The sequence below is a fragment of the Diadema antillarum genome, unplaced genomic scaffold, assembly GCF_040938485.1.
Source record: "Diadema antillarum isolate AM-2024a unplaced genomic scaffold, OU_Dant_1.0 seq00000657_RagTag, whole genome shotgun sequence".
NCBI classification, from domain to species: domain Eukaryota; kingdom Metazoa; phylum Echinodermata; class Echinoidea; order Diadematoida; family Diadematidae; genus Diadema; species Diadema antillarum.
The window spans coordinates 463,605-481,558 of record NW_027271569.1 but is presented as its reverse complement, the minus strand read 5'-3'; the positions used below and the strand labels follow the sequence as shown (position 1 = coordinate 481,558).

Sequence of the window (17,954 nt, the reverse complement as noted above, 5' to 3'; positions counted from 1 at the left end):
CATATACAGTGTACATATGCACATAATTATGGTTGTCTTTTTATCTTTGACCATTTTAAAAACTTCATTTTGTTTTCCCTCTGTCCTCCCTTTCCACTTGACATAATCCTGCAACCTCCAGATGTATAGGCAGCTGTCTCCGAAGCACCGGCCCCGTCGAGCGGGTCTGCCACCCCACGTCCTCTACGTTTTGATTTCGGCTCTTTGCATCGGTCTGCTCATTATCATGTGGAATGTATACCAGCTGAGGGTCATGCATGAGCTGCAGTTCACCAGCCGCAACGGCCCGCACCTTGGAGTTGGTATGGCTGAGGGCACATCTGCAGATATGGACCATAGTGGGAGGCCAGTGGTTTGGATTCATGGTAAACATGTAAGTGGTGCAGAGTATATTATGCAACACATCATTCATTAAGTGGAACCTTGACTTTGTGCTTGTGATAGAATCTGTTATGTTTTGAATATCATATTATGGAATGGTCTCCCAGAATATGTCATCTTGGCATCTTCTGTAAACTGTTTTAGGAGTAGATACTGGTCTAAAAAACATCAACTTCTTTATGAGGCAGTATAGGGATATTAAGTCACAGAAAACATCAATGTTTGAAATCACCAGTTTCGACTGATGAATAGGCATCATCCTATGTTATCGTGGGATTAAAATGAGTAATGATATTTTAAGTAAGCATGCACATGTCAAAGGCACTCCAACACTCCTAATTGATAATTATATCAAGAGAAAAGAGATTATAGATAGTTAGCAAAATATTCAATGCACACATAATATTGTCACTTGAGATGCAGCGGGGCAGCAGTGCCATGTGGTGTCCTTGGTATTTGTGCTTTTCTGCACCTATACTTATGCTTTTGTAACACTATATTTCTCTTTGTACTTAACTTACGAACATACTGTGTACATGTACATGTGTAGGCAAATGGAATGGACATATGCCAATAAGACTGAAAAAAAAAGTATTGAGAATCTTGGATGCATCATCACTTGTCATTCTTAGCATTCATAGTGTGATAATCTGTTGTTAATCATAAAAGCAAATACACAATATTGCTGTATCATAGACTGCAAGGAGTATCCGTAGCAGAGGGCTCACCATCCATGTGCAGTAGATTAACCCTAACCAGGCTGGGCTTTTTGGCCTGTTCTGTGACCGGGGGAGGGTTGATTCAAACCAACCCCCCCCCCGAGATCTTGGTCGTCGATCGCGCAATCGCCCCGAAAATTGGCACATACATTACTTGTCGGGCGATCTACCAAACTATTAGAAAAAAAGTTGAATTTCTCATTTTTTATATTTTATATTAATTAATATGCGTGAAATCATAAATTTTGCTTTAATTCAGAAAGTAAAGCTAATGGCATCCTAATTTTTGGTGACATTATTCCTTCTAGCATTCCTAACTATGTACTTGGAAAAAGAATCTGGTATCAAGGTTGATTTCTTACGTATTTTATTGTTTTATGAATTTCTTGTGTATTTCTTTTTTTTTTTACCTTTTGTTTTTTTCGATTTTTTTCCACAAAATTCATTATAGAACCTATTTTAAGCATAATTATGCTAAAATTAATTGATTTTAGCCATTGAAAGTGAAAATAATCATATCTTTTTTTATAAGGTGAGAAAACTCTATTTGCATAGACTTTGTACTCAAAATCATGTTTTTGAGCCATTTTCGGTCTGACAGGCATGTATAAAAGGTCGTGCAGCATCGTAACAGTATGTCCGATTTTTGCAAAAATGGTGTCATGAGATGTGCGAGACTTGAAAGTAAAAAGTCAGTGAGCGGCGCGGTCAAAAAAATTCGCGAGGCAGAATGGTCGCTGTAAATGTCGAGGGGGGGTTGATTCAACCCCCTCCCCCAGCCCGTTTCGGGTTAAGAAATGTGCACTAAGATGAACTTGAAGTGAAGACTCAAAATATATGACAAGATTTATTTTCAGTTGATGCTAATGTCTTGATCAGGTAAACTCAGGCTACCTGGACCATGTGATGGCGGTGTTTGACAGGATTGGCTATCTCCAAGGCAACGCTAACTCCAAGTGGGATGTGCTGTGGGCCCACGACTACCCCTTCACAGAACTGGCAGCTGTCATTGCCAAGCTTCAGCCCCATCAAAAGGTCTGGAATAACCTGGATTGACTGAAAATGAGACTCATTCAGTATAAGTTGACTGAAAATGAGTATAAGTTGACTGCTCTGTGATACAAACAAGCAAAAATACGTAGTGATCAAAAGAAAAATAGGAATTGCGATGTTAGTTTAGCAAGAATAGAAGCCACAACTTATTTTTTTTAATTCATTTATTTATTTATTTATTTTTATTTATTTATTTATTTTTTGAAAGGAGCAGTTTGTTATAAGCAAATTATCGTGTCATGTACAGGGTAGATCTAGGTTGATGCACTAGAAATCTTTGATACAGTGTGCATGTGATAATAAGAAACCACTTCAGAGGGAACCAGGTTATGTACTCAAAAGTCTTTGGAACAAATCTTCTGCAAGTTGTTTTTCACAAAAGAACTGGGACCATTACCCACTCAATTGGGACCATTTGGTTGAAATGCAGCCACTAAATTTCATTGATGCTGCAAAGTAATGACTGGAGTCCAGATAAATACTCTACAAAGAGATTTCACTTTCCTAATCGCTTTCTACTACTATATCTGACTGTCAATTGTGCAGTTCTAAAATATATTGAATGAGGAGGATTCTTTTTCTAGCACATTGATTTGCTACGTAGATATTGTCATTTTTGTCATTGGATGTTGTTACTTTCAGTGTCTGTAGACCTACAAACTGTAGTGCAGTGGCCTAGCATCATAGACCAACCTACATACTGCAGGGCCGGCTACACACTGACATTTTTCTCTAGTTGCCCGCCTGTTTGGGTCACTAAAATCTTTTAATATGAAAATTTGGTGGCCCCCAAAAAAGAAATGTAATGGTCCAAAACAAAAGGAAATATTAAGTTTCATTGTGAATTTTAGCTGCCCGATTAGGCCTTGAGAAGGTACCGAAAAGCTTTTTTGGAAATTGATGGCGCGACATCATCCCCAGTCCACTGAGCCACTACCACTAGTTGAGCCCTGATACTGGGTATTTGATATTTGGTCATTTGCTGGAACCTTGTGGGTCAAACAGGAGAAAACTTTATTCCTTGCCCCTCCTGAAAAAGCAAGGGCCACTGTACTTTCCAAAATGCTACGACAAGTGATGGGAGAAGTTGTCACAAAAGAATATTTTTGAAGCACTTATCATGTAAATGAGAAGAAAATTGTATTCATGAGAATGTCAGCAAGTCAGGTTAACATAGCTGACATTTCCCTCAAGGCCACCCTAAATTGTGCAAAGGTAAGTCTTGGATGTGATGGAGTGTAACATTGTTATCATGGATAGACTGATGTCTTTTTCTTGCAGGTCAATCATTTTCCAGGCACAGGTTACATCACCAACAAGGTGTTCCTAGCAACATCGGACATCAAGTACATTCCTAAAGCCTTCCAGATCCCAGACCAGAAAGAAGCATTCTTGGCTGAGGTACCATTTTTTTTTTTTTTTTTTTTTTTTTTTGGGGGGGGGGGGGGGGGGGGGGGTTGGGAGAGGGCGGGGAGGAAAATTCCAATGATTTCCATGAACTCGATATTAAAGGGACTGTACAATACTGGTTGAGGTGGGGATTCATGTTTTGAACATTCCTAGGAGAGATAATGAGAAACCTCTTATGAAATATGAAAGAGCATGTAATTTTAAGAAGGATTCAACGTTTATTTGATGAAAATCTTTTTTCAAATGGCAGAGATATCCAAAAAAGTGATGATAATGAAAGGCAACAGGCCACGCCTTTTATTAGGATCTCTTTGTTTCACCTTGTTTTTGGATATCTCAGCCATTTTCAAACTGATTTTCATCAGATAAACTTTTGATACCCCTTAGAATTGCATGCTCTTTGACATCTCATAAAGTGGTTTCTGAATATCTCGCAAAACGTTAAATGCTAAATCCTCACCTCGACCAGAATTGTACACACTCTTTAAAGCTGATTTCATGTATTCCTGAGGCCAGACTTCTTGTAAGATTTCTCTGAAACTTGACACAGACAACATTGCTGTGTCAACCATTATACTCCCTGTACAATGTTAATTTTATGTTCAATTATACTTTATTTCCTTAAAAATAGTACATAATACAAAATGTACATTTAACAAATTACATTGTTTTAACAATTTGTCAGAAGTACAAGTCATAAAGTACCCAAGTGATATATGTACAAATCAAATGAATAATGAGGGAAACTATGCATGATTTGCAAGTAAATGTAGCAATGAAGTAGAGTGATCTACTGAATAGCTGAGTTTACAAGATGTGGATCACTTGATAAACAGTATGCAAACAATGTTTGTTTGTTTTTCTCAAAATACATCTTTGTACAGCTAGAGCTTTGATAACTGATAAATATGATGAAGGTGATATAAAAACCTATTGTAATAGTACTTATTTTACAGTATAGAGGAAATGCAAATGTAAAATGAGATATCATGAGGTACTTTAGAAACTTATGGTAGTTATTCCCATGTGAACTTTAGAGTATCCATTTATTAACAGACTAAGCAAAGAAGAGAGACCCTTTGGGTTTTGTTACTACTGCATGTACTGCCACTCCTACAGGAAGTAACAGTAGTCATTCCTTCATTAGCATTCAATCATTTGTCAACAGATTATACCATATGGGTTCTGTTACTACTACTACTGCTACTTACTACTACTACTACTACTACTACTGCTACTACTACTACTGCTACTACTGCTACTGCTTCTACTGCAGGGAGTTTTGGTAGGATATTCTTTGTTAACTATCATTCATGGACTAATGGTAATTATTCTTTTTATTTTACAGACTAGGCAAAACAAAGATACCCTTTGGGTTCAGAAGAGCAGCTCTCATAGAGGGATAAAGGTGAAAGCCATAGATGGTGAGTCCTACAGGAAATTATGAAGGAAAGAATTTGATGCATACAACTTATTTTCCTATTAATTAATGGAATTTACAATTTCAAAATGTAAAGAAAAAAAAAGAAAGTCACACCCCCCCCCCCCCCAAGAAAAAAAAAAAGATTTGTCACTTACTTTCCATCTTAATGGGGATGATAAAGAGGGTTTATTCATGACTTTGGCATCATGGTCTGTAAATCACTCCCCCCCCCCCCCCACCCCCTCAAAAAAAAAGAACAAGTTATCTATGTGATTAAAAGCAATAATGTCCCACTTTATCATATGCCAGCCACATACGCTTTACTTTGACCTTTGTTATTGTTATTTTCATTTCATATGTCAGTACAACAAAGAGTATAAAAAGCAGCTTTCATGGTGGCACAATATGACATGCACTTGGTTTGTGTATAAGGCATGGCTTCGGCTGTGAATTTGTCCATGAAAATGTCATGGAGATATTTGTCAATGATGGTATGTTGAGCTTCTTCTCAGGACAACTTGCCACTGGCAGTATCTCATTGTAGAGCGAAAAATGTGCATAATTTCAAGATTATTTGAATGCTAATTGTTATGATCAATATAATTTGCATACTCTCTGATTTCTAGTCTTGATTTTTGCTCTTTCACCATATCTGCAGACCTGGATCTGAATGCCAAGAATACCTTCATACAGCAGTACATCGCAAACCCATACCTCATCGACGGGAAGAAATTTGACCTGGGCCTCTACGTGTCCATAACCTCTGTAGATCCCCTGCGCATCTACCTCCTCCAAGATGAGATGCTGATACGGTTTTGTGCCAAGGACTACCACCCTATCGACTTCAGTGATGTCAACAAGTACGTCGTCGGTGACGATTACACCCCTGTGTGGAAGGTAAGTTGCCTGATCTGTATGTCAATGCTTTAACTTTAATGGAATATAAATATTATCCTCATTATATGCTATGGAGTGGCAAAGTGACTCACACTGTATCGGGTCTGCCTCGCAGTCAAACGACTGAGGTATGATTCCCATTCATTGCATGTACAGTAGCTGAGCAATGTTGTGTGTTATCATGCAGTCCTGTCTACCTAGAGGCTAAACACGCTGGCCATTGGATTGGTCATAAAGTAGAGGTCCTGTGTATGAGACAGCCACGGCCCATGCATGTAAAAGATTCCGCTGCACTCCTTGCAGTGTAGGGCCTATCATTGGCACTTTCATGAACGAGTGTATGGTATAAGTTACTTACTTTTGTCAGCAATATTACATGTTCAAACAGGAATTCATGTATTATATTACTCTTGAACGAACATAATCTTTTTTTTTGGGGGGGGGGGGGAGGGGGAGGGGATGGGGTAGGTGTATAAGGAGAAAAATTGCATTTGATTTTAATAGTCAATGCATGATATACACTGTTTATCCAAGGAGGTCCACTTCCCTGGTATATTATGTATACTACACAACAAAAATAAGCCTGTGTGAAGTGGGCTTATCCATAAAACCCTGGCTACAGTAACATGAACATTCAGAAATGTCAAAGAAGATGAGAGAAAGAATGGGAATTGCAAACATGACCAATTATCATCTATATAGGACGTTTTAGCCACGCATTAAAAACGTGTATTGTTGTCCGCGCAATTTTTACCGTTCAATATCAGAGCATATTGAACGAAACGCATAGGCCAACGTACTAATTCCCCATAGGCTACCATTGTTACTGGCCGTTCAAGATCACACCATATTCTCGTCTGTTGCGCAAGCGCTTGCTGAGTGCGCAAACGCTTGCTACTAGTGGGCGTCATATCATTTTGTTACAATTTACAAGCGCGCAAACAGCTTGCACCACGCAGTTTTAGGGGCTTCCCCTTTTCAGTGGGATGTGACTGCCAGTCCGAGTTACTGAGTAACTTCAAAGACGAGTAGAAGCCCCGTATTTTTCTGTAGTTTATGCTTGCTCTACTTAATTGTAGATGATAATAATTATATTGGATGGCATTAATTCATGGAATACCAGGGAATATTGCACTCGTTAGGGCCAATATTGCACTCATCTTTGATTCGTGCAATATTGGCCCTAACTCGTGCAATGTTCCCTGGTATCCCATTCATAGCCATCCAATATAATGTAATTACTATGTCTTTGTTTTTTATAGTTTTTTATTTTTTTATTTTTTTTGTCTTTTGCCACTTGTTCAGATGCCATCTTTGCAGAAGTACTATCAGGAATACAATTACAACTTCATGGACAGCTTGAATGCATACTGGAGATCTATAGGTAATTTGCTTGACTTCATCTACTACTGTAAATCCATGAGTAAATCTTATTACGTGGTGGTGGTGGTGGTGGTGGTGTGTTTTTTTGTTGTTGTTGTTGGTGGTGGTGGTAGGTGTTTTTTTTTTTTCTTAAGTATTTAAATAGGTACTATTCACCCCTTGAGCTGAGGAACATAGATGTTGAAATGCATCCACAGATGTGTGAAAAAAAAAAAATCCTGAAAGTGAAGATGCTTCCGTTTGCATTCTGCTAATGAATACCAGATGTGATTTATATTTGATTTTGTTGCTGTTGATTTTGAATATCACACACAGGTGATGATCCAGACCATGTCTACCAGCAGATACATGAAGCCATCCGTGGCGTCTTCTTGAACAAATACCCTCAGCTGCTGAATGCAATCAAGAAATATCGACACAAACAGTAAGTTTTCTCTGATCAGTCTATCTATGGAGCCAAGGTGGAGATGCTGCAATCATGCTGATCCTGTCTAGACATTATTCGATGGATTGTGAATATGTCTGTGTTATGATTATGTAACTGCTGCTGAAGCACTGAATACTTATATGCAAGCAGTCAAGGGACTGATGCTTTTACTTTTTTTTCAAAGGACTAGCCAGTAAAGGATAAAGTGCCCTGCCTTAGGTACAACTGCTGTAAACAAGGGATTCAAACCAGGGACCTTGTGACTGATAACTCATGGTCATCAGGGGCAGATCTAGCTTTCTTGCTGGGGGGGGGGGGGGGGGGGGGGCTTTTACCCAATGACGATGCAGATCATGAGTCCAAGAGGGGGTTGTCCTGTCTCTTGGTGATTTTTGTTTTGTTTTGTTTTGTTTTGTTTTTTTTGCTATTTTTGTCTAAGGCTGAGCCTGAGACAGAGTAGTAGGGACATACATTTTTGTAGTGTGCGTGTGGACACAATATTGCATTTTTCTATGCACATCACATTTTCACTTGACAGCCCAAGATGGGGGGGGGGGGGGGGGTGTGGGAGTGGGGGATTTTAACCGCCTAACCCCCAGTCGATCCGCCACTGGTCATTTCCCCTGGGCTACAGCAGCTTTCCAGTAGCTTTAACAAAATGACATATGGCATGAGATGTGATTTTAACTTTTGATGACAATGAAGCTTTCTGGCTGGAGATAGGTTGCAGTGCTGCAGTCACCACTTGCTTCTCACATGGCTACAATGCCATTTGCTGTTTGGGTGTCAAAAATGTCAAATGTTGAGAGGAAAAAAAACAAAAAACAAAACAAAACAAAAAACATGACAGCCAAGGCATTATAACAAATAAGATTGCCATTCTGTTGACATGCCTTGGTGGCTTCATTATGGGGGTAAGCCAAATAAAGATTTGGACCAGACATCTGACTAATTATCTGATGATGAATACACTTTGTATTAAAAAAGAAAAGTGATTTTCACTAACATTTTTAGATACAAGTTTTTGTCACCTCAGGGACAATAGGCTGTTGGCTGTTATATGATTTCTCGTCTCTGAATAGAAAAGTTAAGATTACAATAAGAACATACTGAGCTTTCAATAAGATGCATGTAGTGTTTTCTAGCCCTTAATAATTATGATTGTTGTGTGTTGTAGACCAGTTATCTTTTCTGATTTCTTTTCTGATTTTCTAGCATATTCTTTGAGCTGATGAGGTTTGACTTTGTCCTGGATGAAGACTTGAATGTCTTTCTCATGGAGGTTAGTGTTATACGTCATACTAGTCTTTAGGCTGTCTACATACATTGCCCAAAGATATGATGTAGTAGAAGGATGCTAACAGCTATTATTGTATTCATTGTGGGGAAAACTAAGTTATGCCACCATAGATATTGCTAGAGTTAATTTGTTGTACAGATGTTAGTGTAATGTAATTTCTGATCCTGACATGTATTGACATATCTCATGAAAATAAGCCTGTTTATGAACATATTCAAACTCACAGATATTTGTTTTGCCCGAAGACCTAGCAGTGAGCTATCAAGTTACTAGCCCCACCAGACATCGTGCAAAGCCTGTTGCAACTTCTGTACAGCGACAGGGCTTTGCATAGTTATCAAGTTACATTTTGCTGACCATGATTAATAAATTCAGTGCTTTGAATCTGTTTTCCATTCATCAGTTGTTCTCTGAGGCAAATCTTCACAAGTACTTTGCATTTCCATCACTTCAGATGATTTTAGGGTTGTTACAACTGAGCAGCAGTGAAAACTTTTAAAAGCAGAGGGGGTTGTGGTTGCAAGATTATCAACCAAACACATGACATTACAGCACTGGCGTAGCCAGGGGGGGGCGATGGGGGCGGTCGCCCCCCCTAAGATTTGGACCGGGGATTTGGGAGGCGGAAAAAAAAATGCGTGTATACTGTATGCATGCACATGAAGCGGATCTCCTTTGCAACCTTTCATCAAATAAGATATTTTTTTTTTAATATTTCACTCAAAGTGTGCACCAGATCGTTGAATTTCAATTCAAAATATGCAAAATCTCTCGTGCTTGGGAGGGGGTATCCCCCTCCCAAACCCTCCCCCTCTGTGCCTCTTTCCCTAGCTAAGTACACTTTTTAGATTTACAAAAAATTCTGAATAATTCTGGGTGCAGAAGACTTATATTCCGAAAACTGAAGGTTCCCTCATGTATAAGGGGAATTTCCCTTTTAATCGACCCTTTCCTCCCTCAGCCCACCCCCCATCAGTTTGTGTGTGTGTGTGTGTGTGTGTGTGTGTGTGTGATTTCCCAAATGTTGCTTCCATCAAATATGCGTTTGCGAGATATCTCAATTTGAACCTTAAAAAGATAAAAGCTCCATCGGAAGGGAAGGGTGGAGATAATACTCGCCCACGCCTTCTCCCTGCTCGCCCCCCCCCCCCCCCCCCGCCATGCAAAGAAGTAGACTGTGGCTATACCCAGATCGCTTTATTTCAATTCTAAAAACGCAAAAGCTCCGCGAGCGGGAGGGGGAATCCCCCTTCCCCTAAGCTCTACCTCACTAGACTTTATACCTACGCACAGATGGTGCACATTCGGAATAAGAGCTAAATTCCGTGATTTTAACACTTCGATGAAAAAGTATTGCACCAAAAATTTGCACCAGATCGCTGAATTTCAGGTCTGAAAACGCAAAATCACCTTCGTGTGGGAGGGGATATGCCCCTATCTACACCCTCGTGTGCATGCTTTTTCTGTTTGATTGCTGAACAGACAGCGTTCATGATATTCAGTGTAAGAATATACAAGAAGACTAGTGTATTTAAATTATACCATTTTATAGGCAAATTGTTCAATAATAATCTACACTAAAATATACTGCAACCTTATTAAACAAGTGGGACTGTTTCAACTCGTTAAAACACGCAAAAACATGCATCAAATTGCACCATTTGCAACATCAAAATGCAAAAAGTTCTTACCGTGGGAGGGGGGACACCCCCCTCCCACACCCTCCCCTACCCCCTCGTTCGCTCCACTCGCTCGGGTTAAGTCGCGTTCATGATATTCAGTGAAAAGAATTTATACAAGAAGTGTATTGGAATTATACCATTTTATAGGCAAATTGGTCAATAATAATCTACACTAAAATATACTTGTACTGCTACCTTCAACAGGTGGGACTGTTTCACGTCAATAAAACGCGCAAAAACATGCTTCAAATTGCACCATTTGCAAAATCAAAATGCAAAAAGTTCTTACCGTGGGAGGGGGGACACCCCCCTCCCACACCCTCCCCTCCCCCTCGCTCGCTCCGCTCGCTCGGGCTCAGTCGCGTTCATGATATTCAGTGAACAGAATTAATACAAGAAGTGTATTGGAATTATACCATTTTATAGGCAAATTGGTCAATAATAATCTACACTAAAATATACTGCTACCTTAAACAAATGGGACTGTTTCACGTCGATAAAACGCGCAAAAACATGCATCAAATTGCACCATTTGCAACATCAAAATGCAAAAAAGTTCTTATACCGTGGGAGGGGGACACCCCCCTCCCACAACCTCCCCTCTCCCTCGCTCGCTCCACTCGCTTGGGTTCAGTCGCGTTCATGATATTCAGTGAAAAGAATTAATACAAGAAGTGTATCTAAATTATATCATTTTATATAGGCAAATTGTTCAATAATAATCTACACTCAAATATACTGTTACCTTAAACAAATGGGACTGTTTCACGTCAATAAAACGCGCAAAAACATGCATCAAATTGCACCATTTGCAACATCAAAATGCAAAAAGTTCTTACCGTGGGAGGGGGACACCCCCCCCCCCCCCTCCCACACCCTCCCCTCCCCCCTCGCTCGCTCCGCTCGCTCGGGCTCAGTCGCGTTCATGATATTCAGTGAAAAGAATTAATACAAGAAGTGTATCTAAATTATATCATTTTATATAGGCAAATTGTTCAATAATAATCTACACTCAAATAATATACTGTTACCTTAAACAAATGGGACTGTTTCACGTCGATAAAACGCGCAAAAACATGCATCAAATTGCACCATTTGCAACATCAGAATGCAAAAAGTTCTTACCGTGGGAGGGGGGACACCCCCCTCCCACGCCCTCCCCTATACCCACACGCTCGCTCCGCTCGCTCGGGTTCAGTCGCGTTCATAATATTCAGTAAAAAGAATTGATACAAGAAGTGTATCTAAATTATACCATTTTATAGGCAAATTGTTCAATAATAATCGACATCAAAATAAACTGCTACCATAAACAAGTGGGACTGTTTCACGTCGATAAAACGCGCAAAAACATGCATCAAATTGCACCATTTGCAACATCAAAATGCAAAAAGTTCTTACTGTGGGAGGGGGGACACCCCCCTCCCACACCCTCCCCTACCCCCTCGCTCGCTCCGCTCGCCCGGGCTCAGTCGCGTTCATGATATTCAGTGAAAAGAATTAATACAAGAAGTGTATCTAAATTATATCATTTTATAGGCAAATTGTTCAATGATAATCTACATCAAAATAAACTGCTACCATAAACAAGTGGGACTGTTTCACGTCGATAAAACGCGCAAAAACATGCATCAAATTGCACCATTTGCAACATCAAAATGCAAAAAGTTCTTACCGTGGGAGGGGGACACCCCCCCCCCCTCCCACACCCTCCCCTCCCCCCTCGCTCGCTCCGCTCGCTCGGGTTCAGTCGCGTTCATGATATTCAGTGAAAAGAATTAATACAAGAAGTGTATCTAAATTATATCATTTTATATAGGCAAATTGTTCAATAATAATCTACACTCAAATATACTGTTACCTTAAACAAATGGGACTGTTTCACGTCGATAAAACGCGCAAAAACATGCATCAAATTGCACCATTTGCAACATCAGAATGCAAAAAGTTCTTACCGTGGGAGGGGGGACACCCCCCTCCCACGCCCTCCCCTATACCCACACGCTCGCTCCGCTCGCTCGGGTTCAGTCGCGTTCATAATATTCAGTAAAAAGAATTGATACAAGAAGTGTATCTAAATTATACCATTTTATAGGCAAATTGTTCAATAATAATCGACATCAAAATAAACTGCTACCATAAACAAGTGGGACTGTTTCACGTCGATAAAACGCGCAAAAACATGCATCAAATTGCACCATTTGCAACATCAAAATGCAAAAAGTTCTTACTGTGGGAGGGGGGACACCCCCCTCCCACACCCTCCCCTACCCCCTCGCTCGCTCCGCTCGCCCGGGCTCAGTCGCGTTCATGATATTCAGTGAAAAGAATTAATACAAGAAGTGTATCTAAATTATATCATTTTATAGGCAAATTGTTCAATGATAATCTACATCAAAATAAACTGCTACCATAAACAAGTGGGACTGTTTCACGTCGATAAAACGCGCAAAAACATGCATCAAATTGCACCATTTACAACATCCAAATGCAAAAAGTTCTTACCGTGGGAGGGGGGACACCCCCCTCCCACACCCTCCCCCCCTCGCTCGCTACGCTCGCTCGGGCTCGGTCGCTTCGCTCCCTCGCAGACTAACCGCCCCCCCTAAGATGAAATCCTGGCTACGCCGTTGCATTACAGTACTGTACTGTAAGTGCAAACTAGCTGGACAACGTACAGGTGATGACACCGTCCACCTCAGCTAGTTTGCCTGCGTGGTTTCCATAGATATTACTTCATACTGTTGGAATGTTGTAACTCCCTTATTCTACATTTAATTTCATTGAAACATTTGCTGTTGATCTGTGCATATTCGAAACCATAGTGACTTCTACACACCACTCTCCATTATATTTTATTTGCATCCTTTCCCATGCTGCCATTGCTATGATGTTTGTTTTCCCACAATGCATCTTCCTCCAGGTGAACATGTCGCCCAACTTGTCGACAGCCCACTTTTTAGAGAACACCCACCTGTATGAGAGGGTGGTCTACAACGTCCTGAGCATCAACGACGTGGCCAGGGACCTTCCTTTCAGTCTGAGAAACAGGTACCTGGGGCTCGTTTCATAAAACTTGTCATCAGTGACAACTGCCACATTTCTATGACAAATTTGCTCTCAGCCAATCAGATGCAAGGATTTCAGTAGCTTGTCACATCTATGACAACTTGTCACTGATGACAAGTTTTATGAAACGGGCCCCTGCAGTTTCTTATTATGGAGCTTTAGATTTGCGGCGCGCACGTTTGAGACAATGAGTGGGTTGGACGTTCTTCTCTCTCCCTGCGTCATGCTGAAAAGTAGCTTTAGATTACGCTAGGACGCAACCTACAAAAAATAAAATGGCGCCCCCATATGATCAGTGCATGAAGTAGCTCTCTACATCGTGAATTGAGCGGACGTACAAAAAAAAACCGGAACGCGTAGTGAAACTCAGACAACGCGAGCTATGAATAGATTGACTTTGATACGCGATTCTGCGCGTGCTCAGAATAGGTTTTTTTCCCCTCTGAACGTCCCCGTCGCGAAGATCTAAAGCTTTCGATTAACATTTTCGGAGCAACCTTGGAATACATGCTCTTTGCAGGTGTTAATGAACTCCGAGTGAGATGAATATGATTGAACGTGTGTTTTATCAAGGTGAGTCATGATGACATAATTTGCCATGTATGTGACCTATTACCGGTAAACCAACCATCAACTCTCTGTTTGCCTGAGTACTTTACTGTAACTCACTATTTAATACTCTTTCATCGGTATTTCAGTTTAATTCCTGGAAAGTTAGCCAGCTATCTCAGTTGTAACAATGTGCCTCAGCTAAATTCGAAGATCATGCTGGCACAATCGAGATTACCAGTAGATTGACGTATGTAATTTCAGTTCATTACTAGTTGGTTTCTAAACATCGGAACCAATTTGCAATGAAAACATTCCAGCATACATGCCAGTCAACAAAAGGGTTAAACAATCATTGTTCAAATGTTTTTCTTGGAAGTGGAAGGTCTGGGCTGGCCTCATGTTGTACCATGATGTCAAAAAAGTTATGTGATTTGCTGATGTGACGGCACAGAGGTTCTTAAAAAAAGATAGAAGTATGACTTCTTCACTTTCTTCAGAAGTAATTGGCGAGATAAAATCCGCTTTGAGGAGTTCATACAAAATTATGGATGAGCTAATCAATTGTAACACTTTCTCTGTGCTCTCTCTCTCTCTCTCTCACTATGTCTTTATGTCTGTCTCTCTGTCTGTCTGTCTGTCTGTCTGTCTGTCTGTTTGTTTGTCTTTTCTCTGTGATACACTCAGTCAAGGGAAAGTCCAGGAGATGCGAGTCAGCAACAGAGAAATCGTCGTCAAATATGAGCTGTGTGCCTCAGAGGAGTGCCAGACGTGCGAGGATGAGGTACAACAAAATACTATTCAGCATCATGGCAGTTGAGCATTTGAGCAGTGGAAGCAGTGGTATTAGTGGTCTTAGTGGTCTTAGTGATAGTGGTGAAAGTAGGAGTACTTGTGATTTTGACTTTTGAACGGATTTCCACTTCTGTACCAAATGACCAATGGTGAAGTATCATTTTTAACTTTGCTTTATGATATTCATTTGTAGACAGCAATTCAGTTGGAAATCAACAAATCTCTTAATTCTACCAGTCTGATAGTGTTCAATTTTTATCATAGCTGTAGGTAACTTCTATGGTTTCAGGGTCAGAAGAGATTAATTCTCAACCAGGTGTTGCTAAATACAGTCAGAATATGAATGCTGGAATATTATATTATACAAATGTAATTATATACATGTGTATGAGTAGTCTTTCGGAGGATTACTATTTAAAGTTCAATGTTGTTGTGAACATTTATGGTGGTTGTATGTCAAGTGAGATTCATCGTGCCTCATTGGCCCGCATTGACAAAGGTGGTTTAAACTTAGATTATGGTACAAATCTAGACCATGGTGTAAAATAAGCATGAAATAGGCGTACCTCTATACATGCCAGTATCAATGCACATATGCTACTGGCCGTCTGTTGGTTTACGCAATCTGTCAATCATATTTACACAGAAGAAATTTGCACAAACTATGGTTTACATTTAAGTCACCTTCGTGAATTTGGGGCCGAGAGTCTAGAGTCATTGATGTCACCTTGCATTCTCCTTTTCGCTGCATTGCAGGCATGCAGAGTGTGTCACAGATGTCTGGCGCCCTCCCAGAAAGCGATGCTGCGGGCAGCTTGGCTTGAACACCACAACAGGAAAAGCATGAGGAGGGTGTACCCTGAACCTCTGGTGAGTCAGGCCCTTGTGAAATTCTTCATCTCCTTGCCAGCACTATCATTATACAACAAAAACAAAAACAAAAACAAAACAAAACAAAACAAAACAAAACATAGCCCACTTTAATGTAGAAAGTATTATGAAGACTATGTTGATTTGAAATGTTTGGAGGATATGAATTAGAGAGCTTGTAGAAAGATATGAAAGAAGAGGACAATGAATTGTGAAAAAGGTACCTGGTAGGCTTTTTCCTGTATGTGTGTTTTGGAAGAGGACTCTAGCAATTTGTTGTTGTTGTTGTTGTCATGATGATAATGACAATCACAACACATACAGTGAGTGCAGTACATGTATCTTCATGTAAATGTTTCCTGTGTCATAGCTTTCTGAATTCCCACATAATTTCACCAAAGATAAACGTAGATGTAAAAATACCATGAGTGACTTTCTTGCTCAAGGAAATTGATATCTAATAACTTGGGTCATTCCCCTTCAATGTTCCTAGTCTTCCACTCACCTAAAGTGAAAACTTGTAAACATATACACTTAGTCTAGCTCTTGCACTTTGATCATGAAAAGAATGATTTGCAATATATGTGCAGGATGAGCCATAATTTCAAAATAACTGAAGTCAGGTTCTATTTGAGGCCTCAACAGTTTCATAGGAACCATTTGATATTGTATGGCAAGTGGCATAGATTTGAAACTGGGCTTATCTGCTTCTAGTGAGCAGTGTCTGATAGTGGAAAAGTGTTTGCACCAGTGATAGAAGTGAGCAACAGAAGATGAGCAGATTCACAGAAAAAAAAGTGGAATCTTGCAAAAGCTGTTGCATGAATATTCTTTGAATCAATAACAAGTAAGCATGGGGCAGTTTTCTGTTAGTTCCAGACAGTAATGATGTGAAAAATATTTCTGGCGTTTTTCATGTTCTTGCCCTAGGCTCAGGATGAGGCACTGAACTACAACACAAGATCTGACGATGGTCTCAACAAGAACGATCAGATAATGCGCGAGTGGTTTGCGGCCAAGTGTGCCCAGGATGTGACCTTCTGCCAGTAAGGGATGCTGGATTTTGAGTTTGCCAAGAGCTTTCACTCCCCCATGTCTCCCCTAGCTTGCCACAGGGTCAGTGACGGCTCTCCCGATTCTCAGCAGTTTGAAAATTGGCTGAAAAATCTTACATTTTACATCGGCGAAGGCCTTCTAGAATGCACAGCATATCAGTTTGCTAGTTATGCAACTCAAAACCCGAGGGAAAAACAAAACACCGACAATTATCACCAATGGAAATGAAACTGATGCTGTTTTAGCCAGATAATCTATAGACAATGTATTTGATATGTGTAAATAGCTGGATATGAGTCTATCCATCTTTTCTCACATTATCTTACTACAGTACTATTTTTAGTTCTGTGTACTATTGCTGATACTGGATTAGATTCAGTAGCTATTGCTGCATCATCTTTCCATTTTTTGTCAGTAGTACTATTTAAACTGGCATTACTTGTGTTCATAGAATGCTGTTTGTTCTTGTTCGTAGCTGGTGCCTGTTCTTTATGCACATTTCATCTTTGATATGCAAAGATCACAAGTATTTACATTTTGTAGGCCATAATGGCTGAGACTGCATATGCATCTCTGGAAATATGACTGACGTAGCAGCACAGCCTTTGAATGTTGCATATTATTTGTATCACCTTGTAGAATTATAATGCTATGTATCATCTTGTGATGTACAATTGTGATGTTTGAAGAGTTTGGTATAAGAAGAGACCACAGTGTAACAAATCACATCATATCTGTAACCATACATATCTCGGAAACTGGCGGTAATCCACTACGTTTTCCTTTGACCTGACAGTTATAGTGTCGGATCCTACCAAGGTCAATAACATTGGCTTGACCAGTATCAGTGGTTCAAGAAACATACATAGATAGGTGCAATACTGAAATAGTCTTATAATCACTGTAGTGACTCTGGTCTCAAATTGCAAGGGCAGAGGTA

At 40.0% G+C, this 17,954-nt stretch overlaps 1 protein-coding gene across 1 annotated transcript; it reads left to right on the top strand.

The window, feature by feature from the left end:
* The first annotated feature begins 121 nt into the window (after positions 1 to 121).
* On the top strand, positions 122 to 17,315 carry LOC139736585 (probable tubulin polyglutamylase ttll-15). The gene is made up of 12 exons (XM_071647332.1): positions 122 to 373; positions 1,980 to 2,135; positions 3,435 to 3,554; positions 4,912 to 4,987; positions 5,645 to 5,883; positions 7,189 to 7,267; positions 7,582 to 7,690; positions 8,909 to 8,975; positions 13,599 to 13,726; positions 14,981 to 15,077; positions 15,845 to 15,958; positions 16,889 to 17,315. The coding sequence occupies exons 1-12, from the start codon at positions 122 to 124 to the stop codon at positions 17,006 to 17,008; spliced, it is 1,557 nt and encodes a 518-aa protein (XP_071503433.1). The 3' UTR covers positions 17,009 to 17,315.
* The last annotated feature ends 639 nt before the right edge of the window (positions 17,316 to 17,954 follow it).

Excerpts from the sequence above, each read along its gene's own strand:
- LOC139736585 (XM_071647332.1), top strand. The coding sequence starts at position 122 with ATGTATAGGCAGCTGTCTCCGAAGCACCGGCCCCGTCGAGCGGGTCTG. Across the intron at positions 7,268-7,581 it reads TGCATACTGGAGATCTATAG|GTGATGATCCAGACCATGTC; the intron begins GTAATTTGCTTG and ends TATCACACACAG. Across the intron at positions 7,691-8,908 it reads AAGAAATATCGACACAAACA|CATATTCTTTGAGCTGATGA; the intron begins GTAAGTTTTCTC and ends CTGATTTTCTAG.